The 15,368-nt window shown below is 41.1% G+C and overlaps 2 protein-coding genes across 5 annotated transcripts; one reads left to right on the top strand and one right to left on the bottom strand.

Annotated features, from left to right (window-relative positions):
- Positions 1-1,972: 1,972 nt before the first annotated feature.
- On the bottom strand, positions 1,973-5,145 carry psma8 (proteasome 20S subunit alpha 8). Its single transcript, XM_068602076.1, has 7 exons — positions 4,923-5,145; positions 4,043-4,169; positions 3,716-3,840; positions 3,367-3,489; positions 3,148-3,267; positions 2,551-2,613; positions 1,973-2,463 (listed from the first exon to the last, which is right to left on the bottom strand). The coding sequence occupies exons 1-7, from the start codon at positions 5,022-5,024 to the stop codon at positions 2,368-2,370; spliced, it is 756 nt and encodes a 251-aa protein (XP_068458177.1). The 5' UTR covers positions 5,025-5,145; the 3' UTR covers positions 1,973-2,367.
- A 604-nt stretch (positions 5,146-5,749) lies between these two features.
- ss18 (SS18 subunit of BAF chromatin remodeling complex) lies at positions 5,750-15,151 on the top strand. 4 transcript variants are annotated; one of them, XM_068602047.1, is made up of 11 exons: positions 5,750-5,916; positions 6,401-6,477; positions 6,573-6,657; positions 7,653-7,809; positions 9,087-9,317; positions 9,465-9,635; positions 9,966-10,043; positions 10,899-11,021; positions 12,478-12,608; positions 13,027-13,089; positions 13,854-15,151. In XM_068602047.1, the coding sequence occupies exons 1-10, from the start codon at positions 5,848-5,850 to the stop codon at positions 13,042-13,044; spliced, it is 1,140 nt and encodes a 379-aa protein (XP_068458148.1). In that variant the 5' UTR covers positions 5,750-5,847; the 3' UTR covers positions 13,045-13,089; positions 13,854-15,151. The 4 variants fall into 4 exon arrangements, with proteins under 4 accessions (XP_068458148.1, XP_068458138.1, XP_068458157.1 ...); XM_068602037.1 differs by lacking the exon at positions 13,027-13,089; XM_068602056.1 differs by lacking the exons at positions 9,966-10,043; positions 13,027-13,089.
- Positions 15,152-15,368: the final 217 nt, after the last annotated feature.

The following is a 15,368-nucleotide window of genomic DNA, read 5'->3' as shown; positions in this document are numbered from 1 at the left end:
CCACAGGGATGCTAATGTCTAATGCTTCTACCCTTGAAGCAGTTGCCTTATTTGGACCTAAGGACATTCAGCGCTGACAAATTTTAAACATCCCAGGAGGGGCACACTTTGAAATATGGCCACGGGGGTGGTGGCACATTAGAATGACAAAAAATGTAGATCCTCAAAGTGAAATCTGCCTGTGACTTGGAAATCAGCTAGATAGAGAGAGAGAGAGGAGTAATAGGTTTTGTTCGGAGAGGGTCACACTATTTGGTGTTGGTTGCATCCAAACACTACAATCATATGCAATGTTGTTTTCCCCGGTGCATGTTCTATATTAACCACAACATGAGAACACTTTTTGCCTAAAGTGTATGTGCATAGCGGATCAAGAGAAAAGGAGATGTGGGCACAAATTTAAAAAAAAAAAAAAGAAATCTGTTGTGTGCTCACATTAATACTGCTTGCTATGTGTATGTGCAATTGGCCTGTAAGCTGTGTGTGTGTGTGTGTGTGTGTGTGTGTGTGTGTGTGTGTGCGTGCGTGCGTGCATACAAACAATGCACTCAGTCGACAGCCCGCAGCACTGCTCATTCTTGCTTGGAGAGTACATGTCCCGAGGCCTCGTTCCTCCGTCGATGACCTCTGGTGAAGCCATTATTTTCTGCATTAATGATGAGCAGCAGCCAGCGATGAGAGAGATGGACTTTGTCCTGAGGCACAGAAGCACTGATTATGGGCAACAACAATGCCAGCAAAAAGAAAAGAAAAAAAAAGAAAACTCTTCCCAGAAGCAGTTCAAAAGACGAGGAGTCTTAGCAGCAGCACAAAAATAAGCTGCTCTTGCTCTATTGACAAGATGGATCAGATAACCTCTGTGGCTAGAGGATTATTCCCCCTCCACCCCGCCCCCCAACCAAGTTAACTTTATTATAGTTAACCTATAGCCTGTTTAGTCATCTGCTGGATTCAGCACCTGCACATTAATAAACCAGTGGCTGAGACAGCGCAGTAATCATATGTTTTGACCTGAATTGCATTAGCGAGGGGACAATTAGTATATGGACTGAAATGGCAGAGAGTCATCCAGGCCCTCTTTTCTTTTTTAGCACCCTCCGAGGATCTAATGACATTACATATGGGAAGTAATATCAGTGGCTTAATTGATCCTTTGACATCACCCAGAACAACCAACCTTTAAGACTCACAAACAAGACAAATTGCAGACAAAGTGCAATCGCTCTAGTCGAGGCAGCCAGGGCACCCACTCAGGAAATCCTGGCTTGGGGAGATGACTCTAAATGAAGGACTTTACCATTCACCATTATGTCTTTGGTGAGAGTCAGAGGGAACCCCCGGGGCTCTTCAGCACAGCACGGTACAACTTTTCAAAGGGCTCCAGATTAAAGTCACTGAAAGTTCCCACTGGGGTCTGAGGCCAGGATCCCATTAAGCAGCCCTACCACACCGCCGGCCATAATTGTGTCGTTGAGAATTCAGAGCAGCGGTTGCTTGATAAGCGAATTTAGGGTGAAATAAAAAAATGAAAAAAGAAAAAAGAGGCAAAAGGGGGTCTCGTTGGGCCACCATTAGACACTTCATTCGCTCATCCCTAATTTGTTTTAAATGACTGAGGGAGAGGTGAACACTTTATAAAGCAATCCAAGCTATACCTTTTTTCCCCCTCTTCATTTCCAGGTCTGTGCGACAGAATGCTGATAAATGAAAACAGCACCTTTACAGCCAAACGGTATACTGCCGCTGGTGGTGTTTTAAACTGTCGCTCTCTTTATCGTAGTACTTGCGTTTGCAGTGGGATAATCGATGAAGAGGGGAAACTCATTCTCCTGCTGTACTCTCCACTTGAAGAAACTGAGCACCACTAGTTAAGACAATATGACTCACTCGTCTGCATGGACACCATCTAGCAAGGGCATTTGCTTATTGCAGACCATTTGAAAATAGTCACATGAATAACATAAAAACATGCTACAAACAAGTCCGCTTTTATTGAGCATTTAGTTTCATTGGGTTGTTGAACGTTACAAACGGGTTTGTTGCATCAGGTTCATCCGCACTGTTTGCTGTATGATATAAAAACATGTTGTGAGCGTGGTTTAAAGTCTAAATCTTAGCTTGAGATCTATGTATGCACTTTTAAACTTCAGTCAACTGAATAGCTGAAGTATAGGAAGTTGATATTCTTTGTAGGTGGCACAGAAACATTTGAACAACATCAACAAATCTCAAGTTAAGATTTAGGTCTTTACAAAGAAACGAATGCGGGGGGGAAATACTTTGAAACTTACTAGTATTTGCAACCTAAATATGCTATTGTTATCGAAGTGCAATAATGAAAGAAAGGATAAATCTTGGTTCACTGCTTTAAGTGGATTTTTTCTGCTTCTTTTTCTCTGCCTCTTCTTCTTTCTCTTTCTCAATCTCAGCCACCAGGGTCTCAATTTCCTTGGATTCCAAAATCTGAAAAGTTGCCAAGAAAGGCAATTATTAGCCATTAAATAAAACAAGATTAAAAAAGCTAAACAGATATAATTTGCAGTGACTCACCTTCAGTGGCTGATTCCGTCTGATAACAGCAAGTTCAATATTTTTTCCTCCTGACTGGACAACCTGTGATAAAACAAATCCCAGCAAATCAGCATAGATCAACTACCGTAGCCTCAAACACATGTTCATGTTGAGGTTATGAGACAACGTTTTCAGTGTATTTAAATGGGAATAATCAAGTAATTGAATACTTTAACTAAAAAAATACCAACAAATGCAACAATACACATACAAGGCCAAATGTCTGGGCTTTTATTTGCTTTACTTTCTCCTCGTTTTGGCTGCAGGTTCAGACGAGCACAAGCAACTTCATTCATGAAAACCTAACAATTATGGCAGATCACTTCCTGGTTTATATCTGTAGGCAGTTGGTGCCGTCTGATAAAGTCAGGAAGAAAGTATTAAATTCAGGCTGGGGAAGATGAAAATACTTTTGATGGACAATTTCACAGTATTTCTTACATTCTCTATCAAAAAAGATCCCAAAGAAATATTTTTCTTTACAGTATATTGTATATTGAAACTAGAATGCTTTAGGATACGGTTGAAATCACTGCTATTCAAAGTGTGAAAATTCAAAACTAAATTTGGACTTACCTCAAGCAAAGCTTTGATAGCCAACTTGATTGTTTCATTGTCCCCAGCAATGGCTTCATCTGTGTAATTCTTCTCCAGGAACTCTCTCACGGTTTTTGCGCTACGGCCAATTGCATTTGCCTGCGTTTCCCCCCGCCCAAGAATGAGACAACAATGTATTATTAATTAAATTCATAGAGACGTGGTACAAAGTAATGTACAAAGAGCAGAGTCACTGACCTTCCAGGCATGGTAGGTTCCTGAAGGGTCTGTCTGATACAGCCTGGGAGTTCCATCGTCGTCAAAGCCAACAATTAACGCAGAGATGCCAAATGGCCTGCGCCCATTGCTTTGGGTGTAGCGCTACAAATAATATGACCAATGTAAAAACAGATGTTACTGGTCATTCTTAGAAACCTGTATATAAATAAGTCACCCTATGGTTTTTGTCGTTAGGAAGTATTCTAGTAGCGCACAGCAACTAAAAATATACATATTTTTTCATGTTTTTTGCCCAATGAATGTACAATCTCACAGATATTTTTTTAATGAATAGAAAACAATACATCAATAAATAAAGGTTGGGTACCTGTTTCAGTGTTGCTATGTAGCGTGTGATGTATTCCACAGTGACTGGGTCCTCAACAGTTAGCCTGTGGCTCTGGCACTCAACCCGAGCTCTGTTTATCACAATACGGGCATCTGCCGTCAGACCTTAAAAACATGTAAAAATGTTGAATGGTTAGACAAACATAAAAAAGGTAAAACATAAAAATAAATGTATGCACTACATACATAGATATGTGTAACGACGTAGTGTTTGTAACAGCTCGTCTTAGTCTATTACATCACGCTGCCATGATTCATCATAAATATACGATTGAGTTATCGAAAAAGGTTTTGTCGTTTGAGGTACCTGCAAATGCCATGCAGACGTGCTCGTCCAGGGCACATATCTTACGGACAGTCCTTTCCTCCTGCAACTTTGCCACAGATTTCTTCTCAACCCCAAGGACAACGATGTCTTTACCTCTGATTCCCACCTACAGAAAAAGAAAACATCAAAATTAATTTCAGAGCTGCATCACAGATCATTTCAATCCCAGTGATGGCCAAATTGCTGTCAGGAACTTAAACAGCCTCAACAATGACATCTACAACAAACAACAATTCAGGGTGAACCTTAAAAAAAAGTATGTTATTTTGATAGTATATATGCCCACCGAGCAAATGCATTACGTCCAGGTCTTACATCCAGACTACTCAATATCAATTACTCTTTCGAGAACAACTCTTCTATTCTTTGCTGTGTGTGAATGATTAACAACATATAACAGGTTACGTTGGACGGATAGCACACGACAGTTGTCGTTAAATGTAATTTTTTTCAAAACTTCCGATACAAAGCTAAACGAACTATCACTATATTATTGTTAAACACAAATATTACTTTGAAGACTGGAAACATATCTAATATTGTTTTGAGTGATCTAGCTGTAGTTGGAATCTCATTGAAACTGAAACTATTGTGAGAGTGACACAGCGACAAAATGCTTGCTAGTGATACGCTATAATTTCCAGTGTTAGCTGAACTGTTAATAGTTCTTGAAGTAGCAACATAAAACAAGTTACACCTTAATAACCCAGTAGTGATGTTGAGCACAGCAACACTTTGCAACAGATTGTGTTTTACAACCAAATTAGCTAGAGCCAAGAGTAATACGTGTGTCGGCTAGTTGCTAGCTTAGCTGGTTGGCTAACGTTATCTTCGGCATTAGTTTTATCTGAGGACTCACCGCTGTGGAGCCTTTCTTTACGGCTTCTTGGGCATACTCCACTTGGAAGAGATGACCATCGGGAGAAAAGACAGTGATAGCTCTGTCGTATCTTGCCGCCATTGAACTGCCAGACAAATGACGACGTTACAATCAAAAGAAAAAGGGAGACTTGCACCAAATGATTCAGCTAGTTAGCAATTTGAGAAACTGGAGTTGGCTGCCCTGTGTTGAAAACTGCGCCTGCGCGTAACCTCTGAACTGGGCGATACCAAAACTAATGCTCACGCGTCCGCCAGAGGAAATTTGTAATTCACGTTTCATTATAATCCTAGCTATTTGATTTGATCTGCGGAACGTTGAGTATTATTTTTTTGTATTTAGAAGGTACAATATACATATTTTTAGGTCTTCTTCGGCAACTTCATGACTAAGTCAATGTGGAATTAGAGTTAAATGTGGCTGAACTAAACCCCAAACCAGGTTATAACTAGTATTGCATAAGTGCAGCATAAACTGCATTATTAGTTTAACGTTACATAAATAGATAAACACTCTGACTGTGTTTCTCCCTTCTATTGAACATTCTATTTCCCGTGGCCTTTTGGACCAAATTTAGACCGTTCCACTATATGAAAGACATAGGTGAAATAGTGATTCAATTAAGCACATTTATTGTAGCTTTCAACTATATAAATATATATATTGAACTATTATATTCAATTTTTATTATTATTTAGTATTTATCGAACACCAGGTGTCCTCGTGTGTTAAAAATCTCAACTCCGTTTTTAAATGTGTTGTAAGACCACCCCCCAAACGGACCACTGCATTACGAAATTGAATCCGAGTCTAAACGGCTTGGTCTGAGTTGTGCCGATTTGTGAAGTGTTAGCCACTTTTCACTTTTATGCTCTCCTTCAATTTAATTTGATAGAGCATCACCATGTCAGTGGCGTTTGCGCCTCACAGGCAGCGCGGGAAGGGTGACATAACACCCGCCGGAATACAAAAGGTAATTCATTTTAGTGCGTCTCTGAATGGAGGCAGCGGCATCAGGCGGTGCTAGCGGCTGAGCTAATCTGTGTAGCGGTGCCCATCCACGTCCAACTGCGAAGAGGTCGGGAACCGTGTTGCAGGGCCAGAGCGCGGTGAATACGAACCTCTCTGGAGTCAGGGCGCCACGTGTGAACGAGGGGTCTTAGGTCGATTTGCCGGAGTAGCGCACAATTATATTTCTGATGAATGAGGGCCTGCCGTTTTGTTAGCGGAGGACAGCTAACGTTAGCTAGCGAGACGCATCTTTTGTTAGAAAGACTCGCACACTCATTTCTCTCAACGGCCCCCAATCCTCCCCGTTGTTCTCAAATTACGGTGGAATACCCCCCAGAAAGCAAAGGGGTATCCACACGAAATTACTCCGTGTCACTAATTGTAAATTGTGTGCATTCCCACGGAATAAAAACATGTGACGTGAATCTCTGCATTTGCTGTTGCAGTTACTTGACGAAAACAACCAGCTGATCCAGTGTATAATGGACTTCCAAAGTAAAGGCAAAACGGCAGAATGTTCACAGTAAGTTACGGACTCCCCCTCTCTCGGGTATGCACTGTTAGTCATTTTAAGTTCACTCAAAAACCTGTTTTGACCACTCTTTCTCACCTGCCCAGGTATCAGCAGATGCTGCACAGAAATTTAGTGTACCTGGCCACGATAGCAGACTCCAATCAGAACATGCAGTCTCTTCTCCCCGCTGTGAGTACTGGTCCTTCCTATGATTGTTGAGTGAATTGTATGAAACAGTGTGAATCATGAGGTAATGTAAGTCATTTTGATATTGAAAATTCACCTGATCAATACTCAAGAAACATTTTATGAAGTAAGCATTCTGATAAAAGAGTTCAATGCAATTTTACATTGACCAAAAAACAGTCATGTTAGAACTAACCAACAGTTTAAGTTAAAATGTATAATTACATGTTCATTTCTAATTTAATGTCACACCCAGTCTGACAAGAGGTTGAAAGGTGAAATGCACCAAAGTGCTCCTCTGGTTATCAGTGTGACCTATTGTAGATTTTCTTTATGGATGCAGAGCCAGTGTAAACTTGTTCCATGCCATTATGCTTGTAAAACAGTCTCGTAGTTTGCTTTAAAGCCCATTCATGTTTGGATGAATAACAATCTGGTATGTCAACATACAAAGAATTTTCTTTGGTGTATTGGTGCAGAACAATAAAAATATTAGGAGAAAATAAAAGCAAATATTACAAAAGTCAAGAAATGTTGATAAAGAATACCAAAAAGAAAATGCCATAATGTGGAGAAAAAATACTATGAGGAATATGTATAATGCATCTGTTTTAAACTGAAAGAGCGGAGCAGTTTTAGAAAGCTGCAGTACATTTGTTGGGTTACAATGAAATGGATAATAACGGAATTCATTTAACACTTTTTTAAGTCATTGCCGAGCCCTGGTATGACTTTATTGAGAACACTTAAATCAGTGATTGTGTGACTATGTATTGGACTGTTTGCCTAGTTATTCTTCCTTTTTTTTAATAAAGTATCGTTTTAAAACTGCTGGCATCTTTGATTAATTAAGGCACATCTGTTCAACTGTATTATAATATTTTGTTCAGAAATCTTGGCTTTTATCCGGCAGAAGTTTATCTTTTGAGTGGCTCTGGCTCAGATGTGTTTCTAGCGAGCTGATGTGTGTTTTTTTTGTCTGTCTTGCGCGCCTGCAGCCGCCCACTCAAAACATGCCCATGGGCCCTGGTGGGATGAACCAAAGTGGAGCCCCCCCTCAGCTTCCTCATGGTCACAACATGCCCTCTGAGGGTATGGTCAGCGGTGGCCCTCCAGCCCCACACATGCAGAACCAGATGAATGGACAGATGCCTGGTGAGTGACCCCCCCCCTCCAAACGCCTTTCCTCACCTTCCTTCCCTTCGTCTTTCTCTCTTTTTTCTTTCCCCTTCTTCTCTCTCAGTCCCTGTCTCACTTGGGTTGCCTAGCAACACCACAGAACTGTGAGGGCGGTCGCATTGCTGAAGGATGATGTCACCCATTTGCCTGCATTGGTGGTCTTGGACTTGACCTTCGTTTGATCATGGTTATTCCCTCAAGTATCAGGATTTGTCTCAGTTTGTGTTTTTCGCTTGCAAATTCATATATTTTATCATGTTTTTAAAAAAAACATTACAGTCACTAATTGCTGTACCTCGCAAGACATTCTGAAGGGTAAAAGTCTAGGACCATATTAGAAACCAGAACATGTTGCAACTTTTGGGTCACTTTTTAACTCTATTAAGCTGTGCCTTGATGTTTCCTGATATCCATTGGAAGTTTACAACAGTAATTATAAATGTATAACAATGGTATTACTTGTAAGCTTGAGGTGACTTTAGGATAGGCACCCTCTTTCAGACTGTTTGAAATGCCTTTGTAGCTAATGAGTTACACATGCACAGTGTTAACTTTGTCACTAGGGACAAATTGTAAATCTCGACGTGATGGAAATCTTTCTACATTTAAATATGAAAGATTCAGTGTCTTTTTTTTAATAATATACTGCAAGCGAGGAATGAAAATAAAATGCAAACACAAATTGACTGGTTGCACAGAGGTACAGGTAATACATTACAGTTGTTTACGCTTTGGATCAGATTTACTCAACACAGGAAAAACAATAACATGTGTCGCTCCCTATCCTGTCCCAAAAACAACACTGCACATGTGCAAACTAGTACTCCAGACCTTTGGTCAAACACTCTGATGCAACCTATTATTCTGTGATAATGGTACTTTGTGAACAACAAATCTTTGTTGAAATTGCCAGGAGGAGAGTTACAGAATTAATTGCAAACTTAATTCAGCGAATATGAGTCTTGGGCGTAGGTAAATTATAGCTTTTTATTAGCAACTGATGATGTATAATTAAAAATTGCTAATGCAAAGATTATTTAAAGGGAATGTTTAAATAAAAATACAACTTATTTTCTAAACGTATGAAAAATATGTAGTCTGCAGGGAAAAACAATTACAGAGCAAGTCACTCCTTAACATATTTCATAATGTGATGGAAATTACACACACTTTTGAGTTTTGAGTACTAGATATGATGGCGATGGTGTTTTTTTAAAGTCAAGTCATGAATCCTCTCTGCTATTGTTTTCCAGGGCCAAATCACATGCCCATGCAAGGCCCCGGTCCAGGCCCCAACCAGCCCCCAAACATGCCCAGTGGCTCTATGAATATGCCTCCCAGCAGCCATGGCTCGATGGGAGGTTACAATCACACCGTCCCACCTTCCCAGGGTATACCAGCTCAGAGCCAAATGAACATGACCCAGGGCCAGCCCATGGGAAACTATGGGCCTCGGCCAAACATGAACATGCAGCCCACTCAAGGTAAAGCAAATCATTTGTTAGTTTTCACTTTATCTGCCATATTGGTGCTTCATCATCAACCTGCATTTGATGAGCCAGATACCGCTTGTGTTTTTTTTGGTACCTGCTGCAGTTCAAGAGTTGACTCTTTTTGTTGGTGTACCACAGGTCCCATGATGCACCAGCAGCCTCCCTCTCAGCAGTATAACATGCCTCCTGGTGGTGGTGCACAGCACTACCAAGGACAACAGAACCCAATGGCCATGATGGGCCAGGTTAACCAAGGAAACCATGTTATGGGGCAGAGGCCAATGCCGCCTTACAGACCCCCACAGCAAGGTATACCCCTCAGTGTGTGTGTGTGTGTGTGCGACGTGTGCAAGTTGTGAGCGTTGGCCTTTCTTCTTCCTAACACGCCCCCTCGCATTTCTTACTCTTGTTCTTCTCAATTTCCCCCATTTCTGCTTTCGCAGCTCACAGACATCTTGATGACTAAACATGTAATCTGGAGACTCCAATCACACAACTAGTCAAGTGACAAAAAAAAAAAAAGGATTCTAACGAGAACTAGCGGCAAGGAAATCCATCCTCTCCACTCTTCCCCCCACACAACCAATCCAACAACACCTTGAATCTACTTGTGTGTATGTTGTGTGTATGTGTATGTAGGACCCCCTCAGCAGTACCCAGGGCAGGAAGACTACTATGGCGACCAGTACAGTCACGCAGGACAGGGAACCTCAGAAGGTAGGAGAACTCTCCAGTCACTTGGAGAAGAAAAAAACCCCAACGGAAATTAAGCCCAGGAGTTGTGTCAAAACACAAATGATGCAAAGAGACTGTGACCAAAATAATGTCAGTTTCTTCATTATTTACTGGGAAATCAAAGTGACTGGGCTCTATCAAAGACAAAACATGTGGCCTATAATTTTTAGGAAACGTCCACATGCGAGAGTGCACCCTGTCCAAAAAAGTGCTGCAGTCCATGAACAAGTTAGCATCACAAGACTATCCAGTCTAGTGATGCCATTTCCTCCGCGGCCCCGCCCCTCCCCCCAATCGTGGCAGATGCTCCACCTGTTGGTGTGAAAGAAAGGTCAGGGACAGTCTTGTGTCAGTCTTAATGGCCAAAGTTGTCTTCAGTTAAATATTAATCCTTCAGATTCTCACAATATAATGCCAGAAGATACTTTGGTAACTCCCTGGCATGCTACATGTTTGCGTGTTTGGAGTAGTAATAACCAGAGCATACATATTGGCAATTTGCAAGCGCTTGCAACGGATTGCCATTATTTGGCAATACACTGATAAGTCACAAAGATAACATTCATTATGAACAGCTCCTTCTCTTTCTTTGTCTAATTAACATTTACTTATTTGTTGTTTTCCTCTGTTATCTACACTATTTTCCCTTTTGACCCTTTTCAAACACAAGTGCTTTCATTTTTCTTTTCTTTTCCTTTTTGAAGTAAAGACCGTCCAGCCATTTTGATAAAAACAAAAAACAAAACCAAGAGTTCTTCAAATATGGCTGGCTCAAAAACTGCTCTCTGCTGTTGTTGTGCACATGTTGCTTACGTTGCCTGCTGTTGCCCCTTAAAGGTAATGCCCAGTATGGCCAACAGCAGGAAGCATACCAGCAAGGCCCTCCCCAGCAACAGGGCTACCCTCCTCAACAGCAGTATCCAGGTCAACAGGGCTACCCACCACAGCAGCAGGGCTACGGTGAGTGGCACACATTTGTCCTGTAGGAGGCACTCTCCGCTCTCTTTCGCTCGCCTTTTTTTAATTTTTTAATTTTTTTTTACTGTTGACTAATAATTCCTCCTAGGTGAGTTGGTAGTTTCTGCCCCTTGAAAATGTAACTGTGCCAAAGGCATGTCAAGGCATCATCAAGAGCAAGGAATTAAAGAAGCACCTTAATGAACAGTTGGGGGATTGAAGGGAAATTTAATCAGTACAGTGGTTGGCTGGCACCACATTAGCATTTCTCCTGGTGCTACAGTTTGATATGACACACTGTTCTGAGGGAGTAGGAGGGGAGGTTTGGCTGATGGGTACAGACATTGGGCAAAGTGTGTGTGCTGACTGCCAGCCAAACATTTTGAACTCCTAGTTTTTGAATAGTATATGTTTATTTTATACGTACATATTAAAGAATAGATTGAAGTTATTAAAATGTTCTAACTTAAGGACCTTCACAATTAGAGTGTGGCCTCTACTTTATTTGAGTTTAAAAAAAACAAAGTACAAAAATAAAAATGTCACATGTGCTATGTAAGTATGTCAGCTTCTGTAGCTCTGTGGTCTTTTGATTCTTCATCCCATTTCTCACCGGAACTTTCCATCACTCACCCATCTTGTCTGCGCCAGAGCTTGTGTTAGTAATGAGCTCGCGGGAGAGGCAGAGGCTGTGAGGTGAGATCCATCTGGCACACAGGCATGCCTTCTCTCGCCGGCCCTCGCAAGGTTATGCTCAACAGCATCAGGCATTATGAGCTCCTAACGATGCTGCGTGGGCCTCATTTGACTTCAGCCACAGTCGAGCGTTGCGTGGTGCTCTGCAGCACCTGCATAGATGGCTACAGTGTACGGGGGCTGATGAAGTGATTTTTGTGTTTTGTCCTCCTTTTTTTATAATGAAGCCGGCTCCTCTAATGAAGACCTACAGAATCTCCTTGATGTCGCCTTACATTAGGAAACCACCGCCCAGCTCCAACCCGACTCACTCATTCCCATTCATTACCGAGTCAGACATGGAGGCAGCCTTGAACAAATGGGTCTGACATATCCACCATCCTGTCTTTTGTCATCCATCAGCCTTTTTTATTTATTTTTTATTGCAGCCCATTAGTGATAGTAAACCAACAGGGATTCCCCTGGAGTTCTCAGAGTAACAAGTAGGAAACGGGAATATAGTTAATGAGCAAAACACCGTCCGTTTTCGCATAGGGTTTCCTTTGCTTCAGTCCAAACCTGAGTTCCAGTGTCTCATCTCCTTATACAAGCATGGCAATAAGACCGAAACATTGCACTGTGTCAAAAGACAAAATGTGCAATGGGGGCACTCTTAATTGTGAGAGTTAGAGTTGACACTGCCCAAAGGCATTTTCAAACTGGTTAAAGTTGACTCTGTCTAACATTCAACGTTTTAATTTGAGTTGTCAACGTTCTGCCGTAGGTCCGACCCAAAGTGCCCCAGGACAGTATCCCAACTATCCTCAGGGGCAGGGGCAGCAGTACGGGGGCTATCGTGCGCCCCAACCTGGACCCCCACAGGGCCAGCAGCAACGCCCTTACGGCTATGACCAGGTGAGTATATCTACAACACCGGACAGTCACAACGACCAGTCCATGCATCGGTCTTAGTTTGTCCCTTAATCAGTTTATGACTAAGTTGTATATTTTGTGTAGTGACACCAATAGGAGTGAAGTTAGAACGTAAATATTAAAAGGGAGTATGTTTTGCATGCTGACATCAAATGAGGGGTGGGGGAGGGTTAATCTGTTCTTTCCAAAAGAGTGTATGTGTTACTATTGTCTTTCACTTGTTTAGCTACTAAAGTAAAATAATAAGGAATTCAGTTAAATGTGAGGGCTTTACGAGGATTCTTCCCGAAACGTGATGCTGCAGTGTTTAAAAGGGAGATCTATTTGTTGCCCTGCATTGCCTGTGGTCTTATGTGGGGACCACAGCTACACTTTGATATCTTTATCTTTGAATATTCAGGGGCACATCAGGAAATAAAGACCCGGGGATTTGAACCCCTGACTAGCTCTGTAAGAAGCAAAGGTAATGGTTGCTGTGAAGACCTCAACGTCCAATCTAGACGTTTGACCACCTAGCCTTAATTTGCATTTGTTTTGATTCTTCTGTCTCTTTTGCCTTTATTCTTTCTTCCATCTTTCTCTTTTTTGTTCTGTAATGATTTAAAAAATATATATATTTCCTTGGTACTATTTCTTTGATTTTGTTATTAACCAGGGGTCGAATTGTAAGTTATGAGGTCCAGAAACACAGCATGCTTAGTCTGCAGTGAGGCAGCCAAAAGCTTTGTACCTTGGCTTCCATTAATCTCTTCAATTTCCTCTACTGGTTTTGATAATTTGACTATTGTGCTTATGGTAACGCCATATATATTTGAATTGAGATGTTTTGTATATCGGACTGTCAGAGCCAAGTTTGTGTATCAAAATGTGTGTCCATTGTATTTTGCCTCCATGCGAAACACATACTTCGACCCCTGTCTAGAACTGCATCAACTGCTTTTGTTGCACTTGAAACAAGTGTCTGCTATTTAATATGAAAAATCGTGTCCTCAGCCATGTTCCTGAGATAAAAAGTTAGAATTTAAGAGCTCTCAAGTTGTGAGGCCATGCTGCCACCTGCTGGTCAATACCAGTAAATGCAGCCATAAATCATGGTTGGCATTATGATGCGGCACAAACCCCAGATGTTTGTTTGCACCCTATCGAGATTGTGTGAATAAAAGCTTTGACTGTGCGTTCTTCGAGAAGCTTCGAGTAACACCGAGCATGTCATATTTCTCCCCACAGGGCCAGTATGGGAATTACCAGCAATGAGAGATGGTCACAGCAACCCACAAAGCTCCGCTCTGATCTGTCTGAGCTTCGACCTCTGGTCGAATGCTAAGCAGACCTAAAATGATGGTTGTAGCTCACTGAGATTCTCAGACAAGAACATGCAACACTCAAAAATACAAGATACGTTCCCCCCCTTTCTCTTTGGGCTCAGATCCTCGCCTATAAAATGTTTTCTGTTTATCATGTACATTGGCCCTCACCCTCTGGTCCAGTAGGTCTCAAAGCAGCAATGCCTTAAAAGTGGAACTGCCTTATCCTCTAGCATTGCAGATTGTGAAGCAGGCTAACATAACTTTGGATATCGGAGATGATTAAAATGTACAGTTTCAATCTACTGCGGTGCATTGTTTCTCAGTCCTTCAGCTCCTTGTTCATAAGAAGCAATAATGCCAGCACTAGGGAAATGTGTGGGGGCTTGGAGATGAAATAATGCACCAGACGAACATCCGGCTAGGCCATGGTACGTGTCTTGATGTATGTGATGATGTAAAAATATATTTTACGCTTTTTAGATCAAGCTAACTTTGTATAAGACATTGGGAACTAGTACTATAGCTGTGTTGTTTATTTCATGAAGTGTATGTGTCAATGTTTTTTGTTTTTTTTATTTTAATTTTTTATAATGATCCCATCCAGCACATTCTGTTTTTGTTTTTTTCTGTGTTCAATTGTACTTTTGAACAATTCAATTGGATATGCTACATCAGTGACTGTATTCTCTGTGTAAAAATGCAACATGAATTGACATGCATGGGAACTCCTTGATGGACAAATGCAAACATCATGTCAAGCGCATTCTGTGTAAAGCTGTGTATTTAAGTCTGTGAAAAAAACAACCTGTTATAACTTTTTTAATCATGAATACCACAACTTTTTTTTTTTGAGCGACGTGCCCGAAGAGGTGATGTGTAGCAGATGCCACTGCCAATTACAAGTCAATGCTCTCTGGAGCCTTTTCCCCTCTATACAGGCACCATGGTCTTGTCCGTTGACTATAAATTGGTGAATGGGAAAGATCAAACTGTAAAAAAAAGATGTTTCTGACATGAACTTTTGTTTTGTTAGTCTTGACTGCTGGAATCCCCCTCCCTCATTTGAATAAACGTCGACGTTGATGTCATTCAAAAAGTGTTTGTGTGTGTGTGTGAGAATAATAAAGGTTGTTACTGTCAAATATGTAACATAAGATGTGAAAATAATGTTCTCAAATGGATTCCTTTGGTTTCACAGTAAAGACCGGTTGTGCAGTTTTATATCACTGGCTTGATATTTGTTTTTATGGTGCATACTTTATTGATCCCCATATGTACAGCAGCGTAAAGAAGAGGATTTCATTTGTCCTCTGATATTGTTTATATGGCTGTGTTTTAATATTTGGCGTTCTGCACCCTCATCCAAGTGGTCACATGTGTCATGGCAATGTATAACTGTACATTACAATAAATCAAAAGAATCTTTATATTTTAT

The sequence above is a fragment of the Clinocottus analis genome, unplaced genomic scaffold (assembly GCF_023055335.1).
Source record: "Clinocottus analis isolate CAN_PGR_092001 unplaced genomic scaffold, fCliAna1.0.p SCAF_11, whole genome shotgun sequence".
NCBI lineage: Eukaryota > Metazoa > Chordata > Actinopteri > Perciformes > Cottidae > Clinocottus > Clinocottus analis.
The sequence above is the reverse complement of the archived record's forward strand: the minus strand, read 5'-3'. Positions and strand labels throughout refer to the sequence as shown.

Bases quoted from the DNA above. Each gene is read 5' to 3' on its own strand.
- psma8 (XM_068602076.1), bottom strand. From the start codon at position 5,024: ATGGCGGCAAGATACGACAGAGCTATCACTGTCTTTTCTCCCGATGGT. The intron at 3,841-4,042 runs GTACCTCAAACG...CATGTTTTTAAG, and splicing joins CGTCTGCATGGCATTTGCAG to GTCTGACGGCAGATGCCCGT. The intron at 3,268-3,366 runs GTCAGTGACTCT...GGGGAAACGCAG, and splicing joins GAACCTACCATGCCTGGAAG to GCAAATGCAATTGGCCGTAG.
- ss18 (XM_068602037.1), top strand. From the start codon at position 5,848: ATGTCAGTGGCGTTTGCGCCTCACAGGCAGCGCGGGAAGGGTGACATA. The intron at 5,917-6,400 runs GTAATTCATTTT...TTGCTGTTGCAG, and splicing joins CACCCGCCGGAATACAAAAG to TTACTTGACGAAAACAACCA. The intron at 6,478-6,572 runs GTAAGTTACGGA...TCACCTGCCCAG, and splicing joins AAAACGGCAGAATGTTCACA to GTATCAGCAGATGCTGCACA.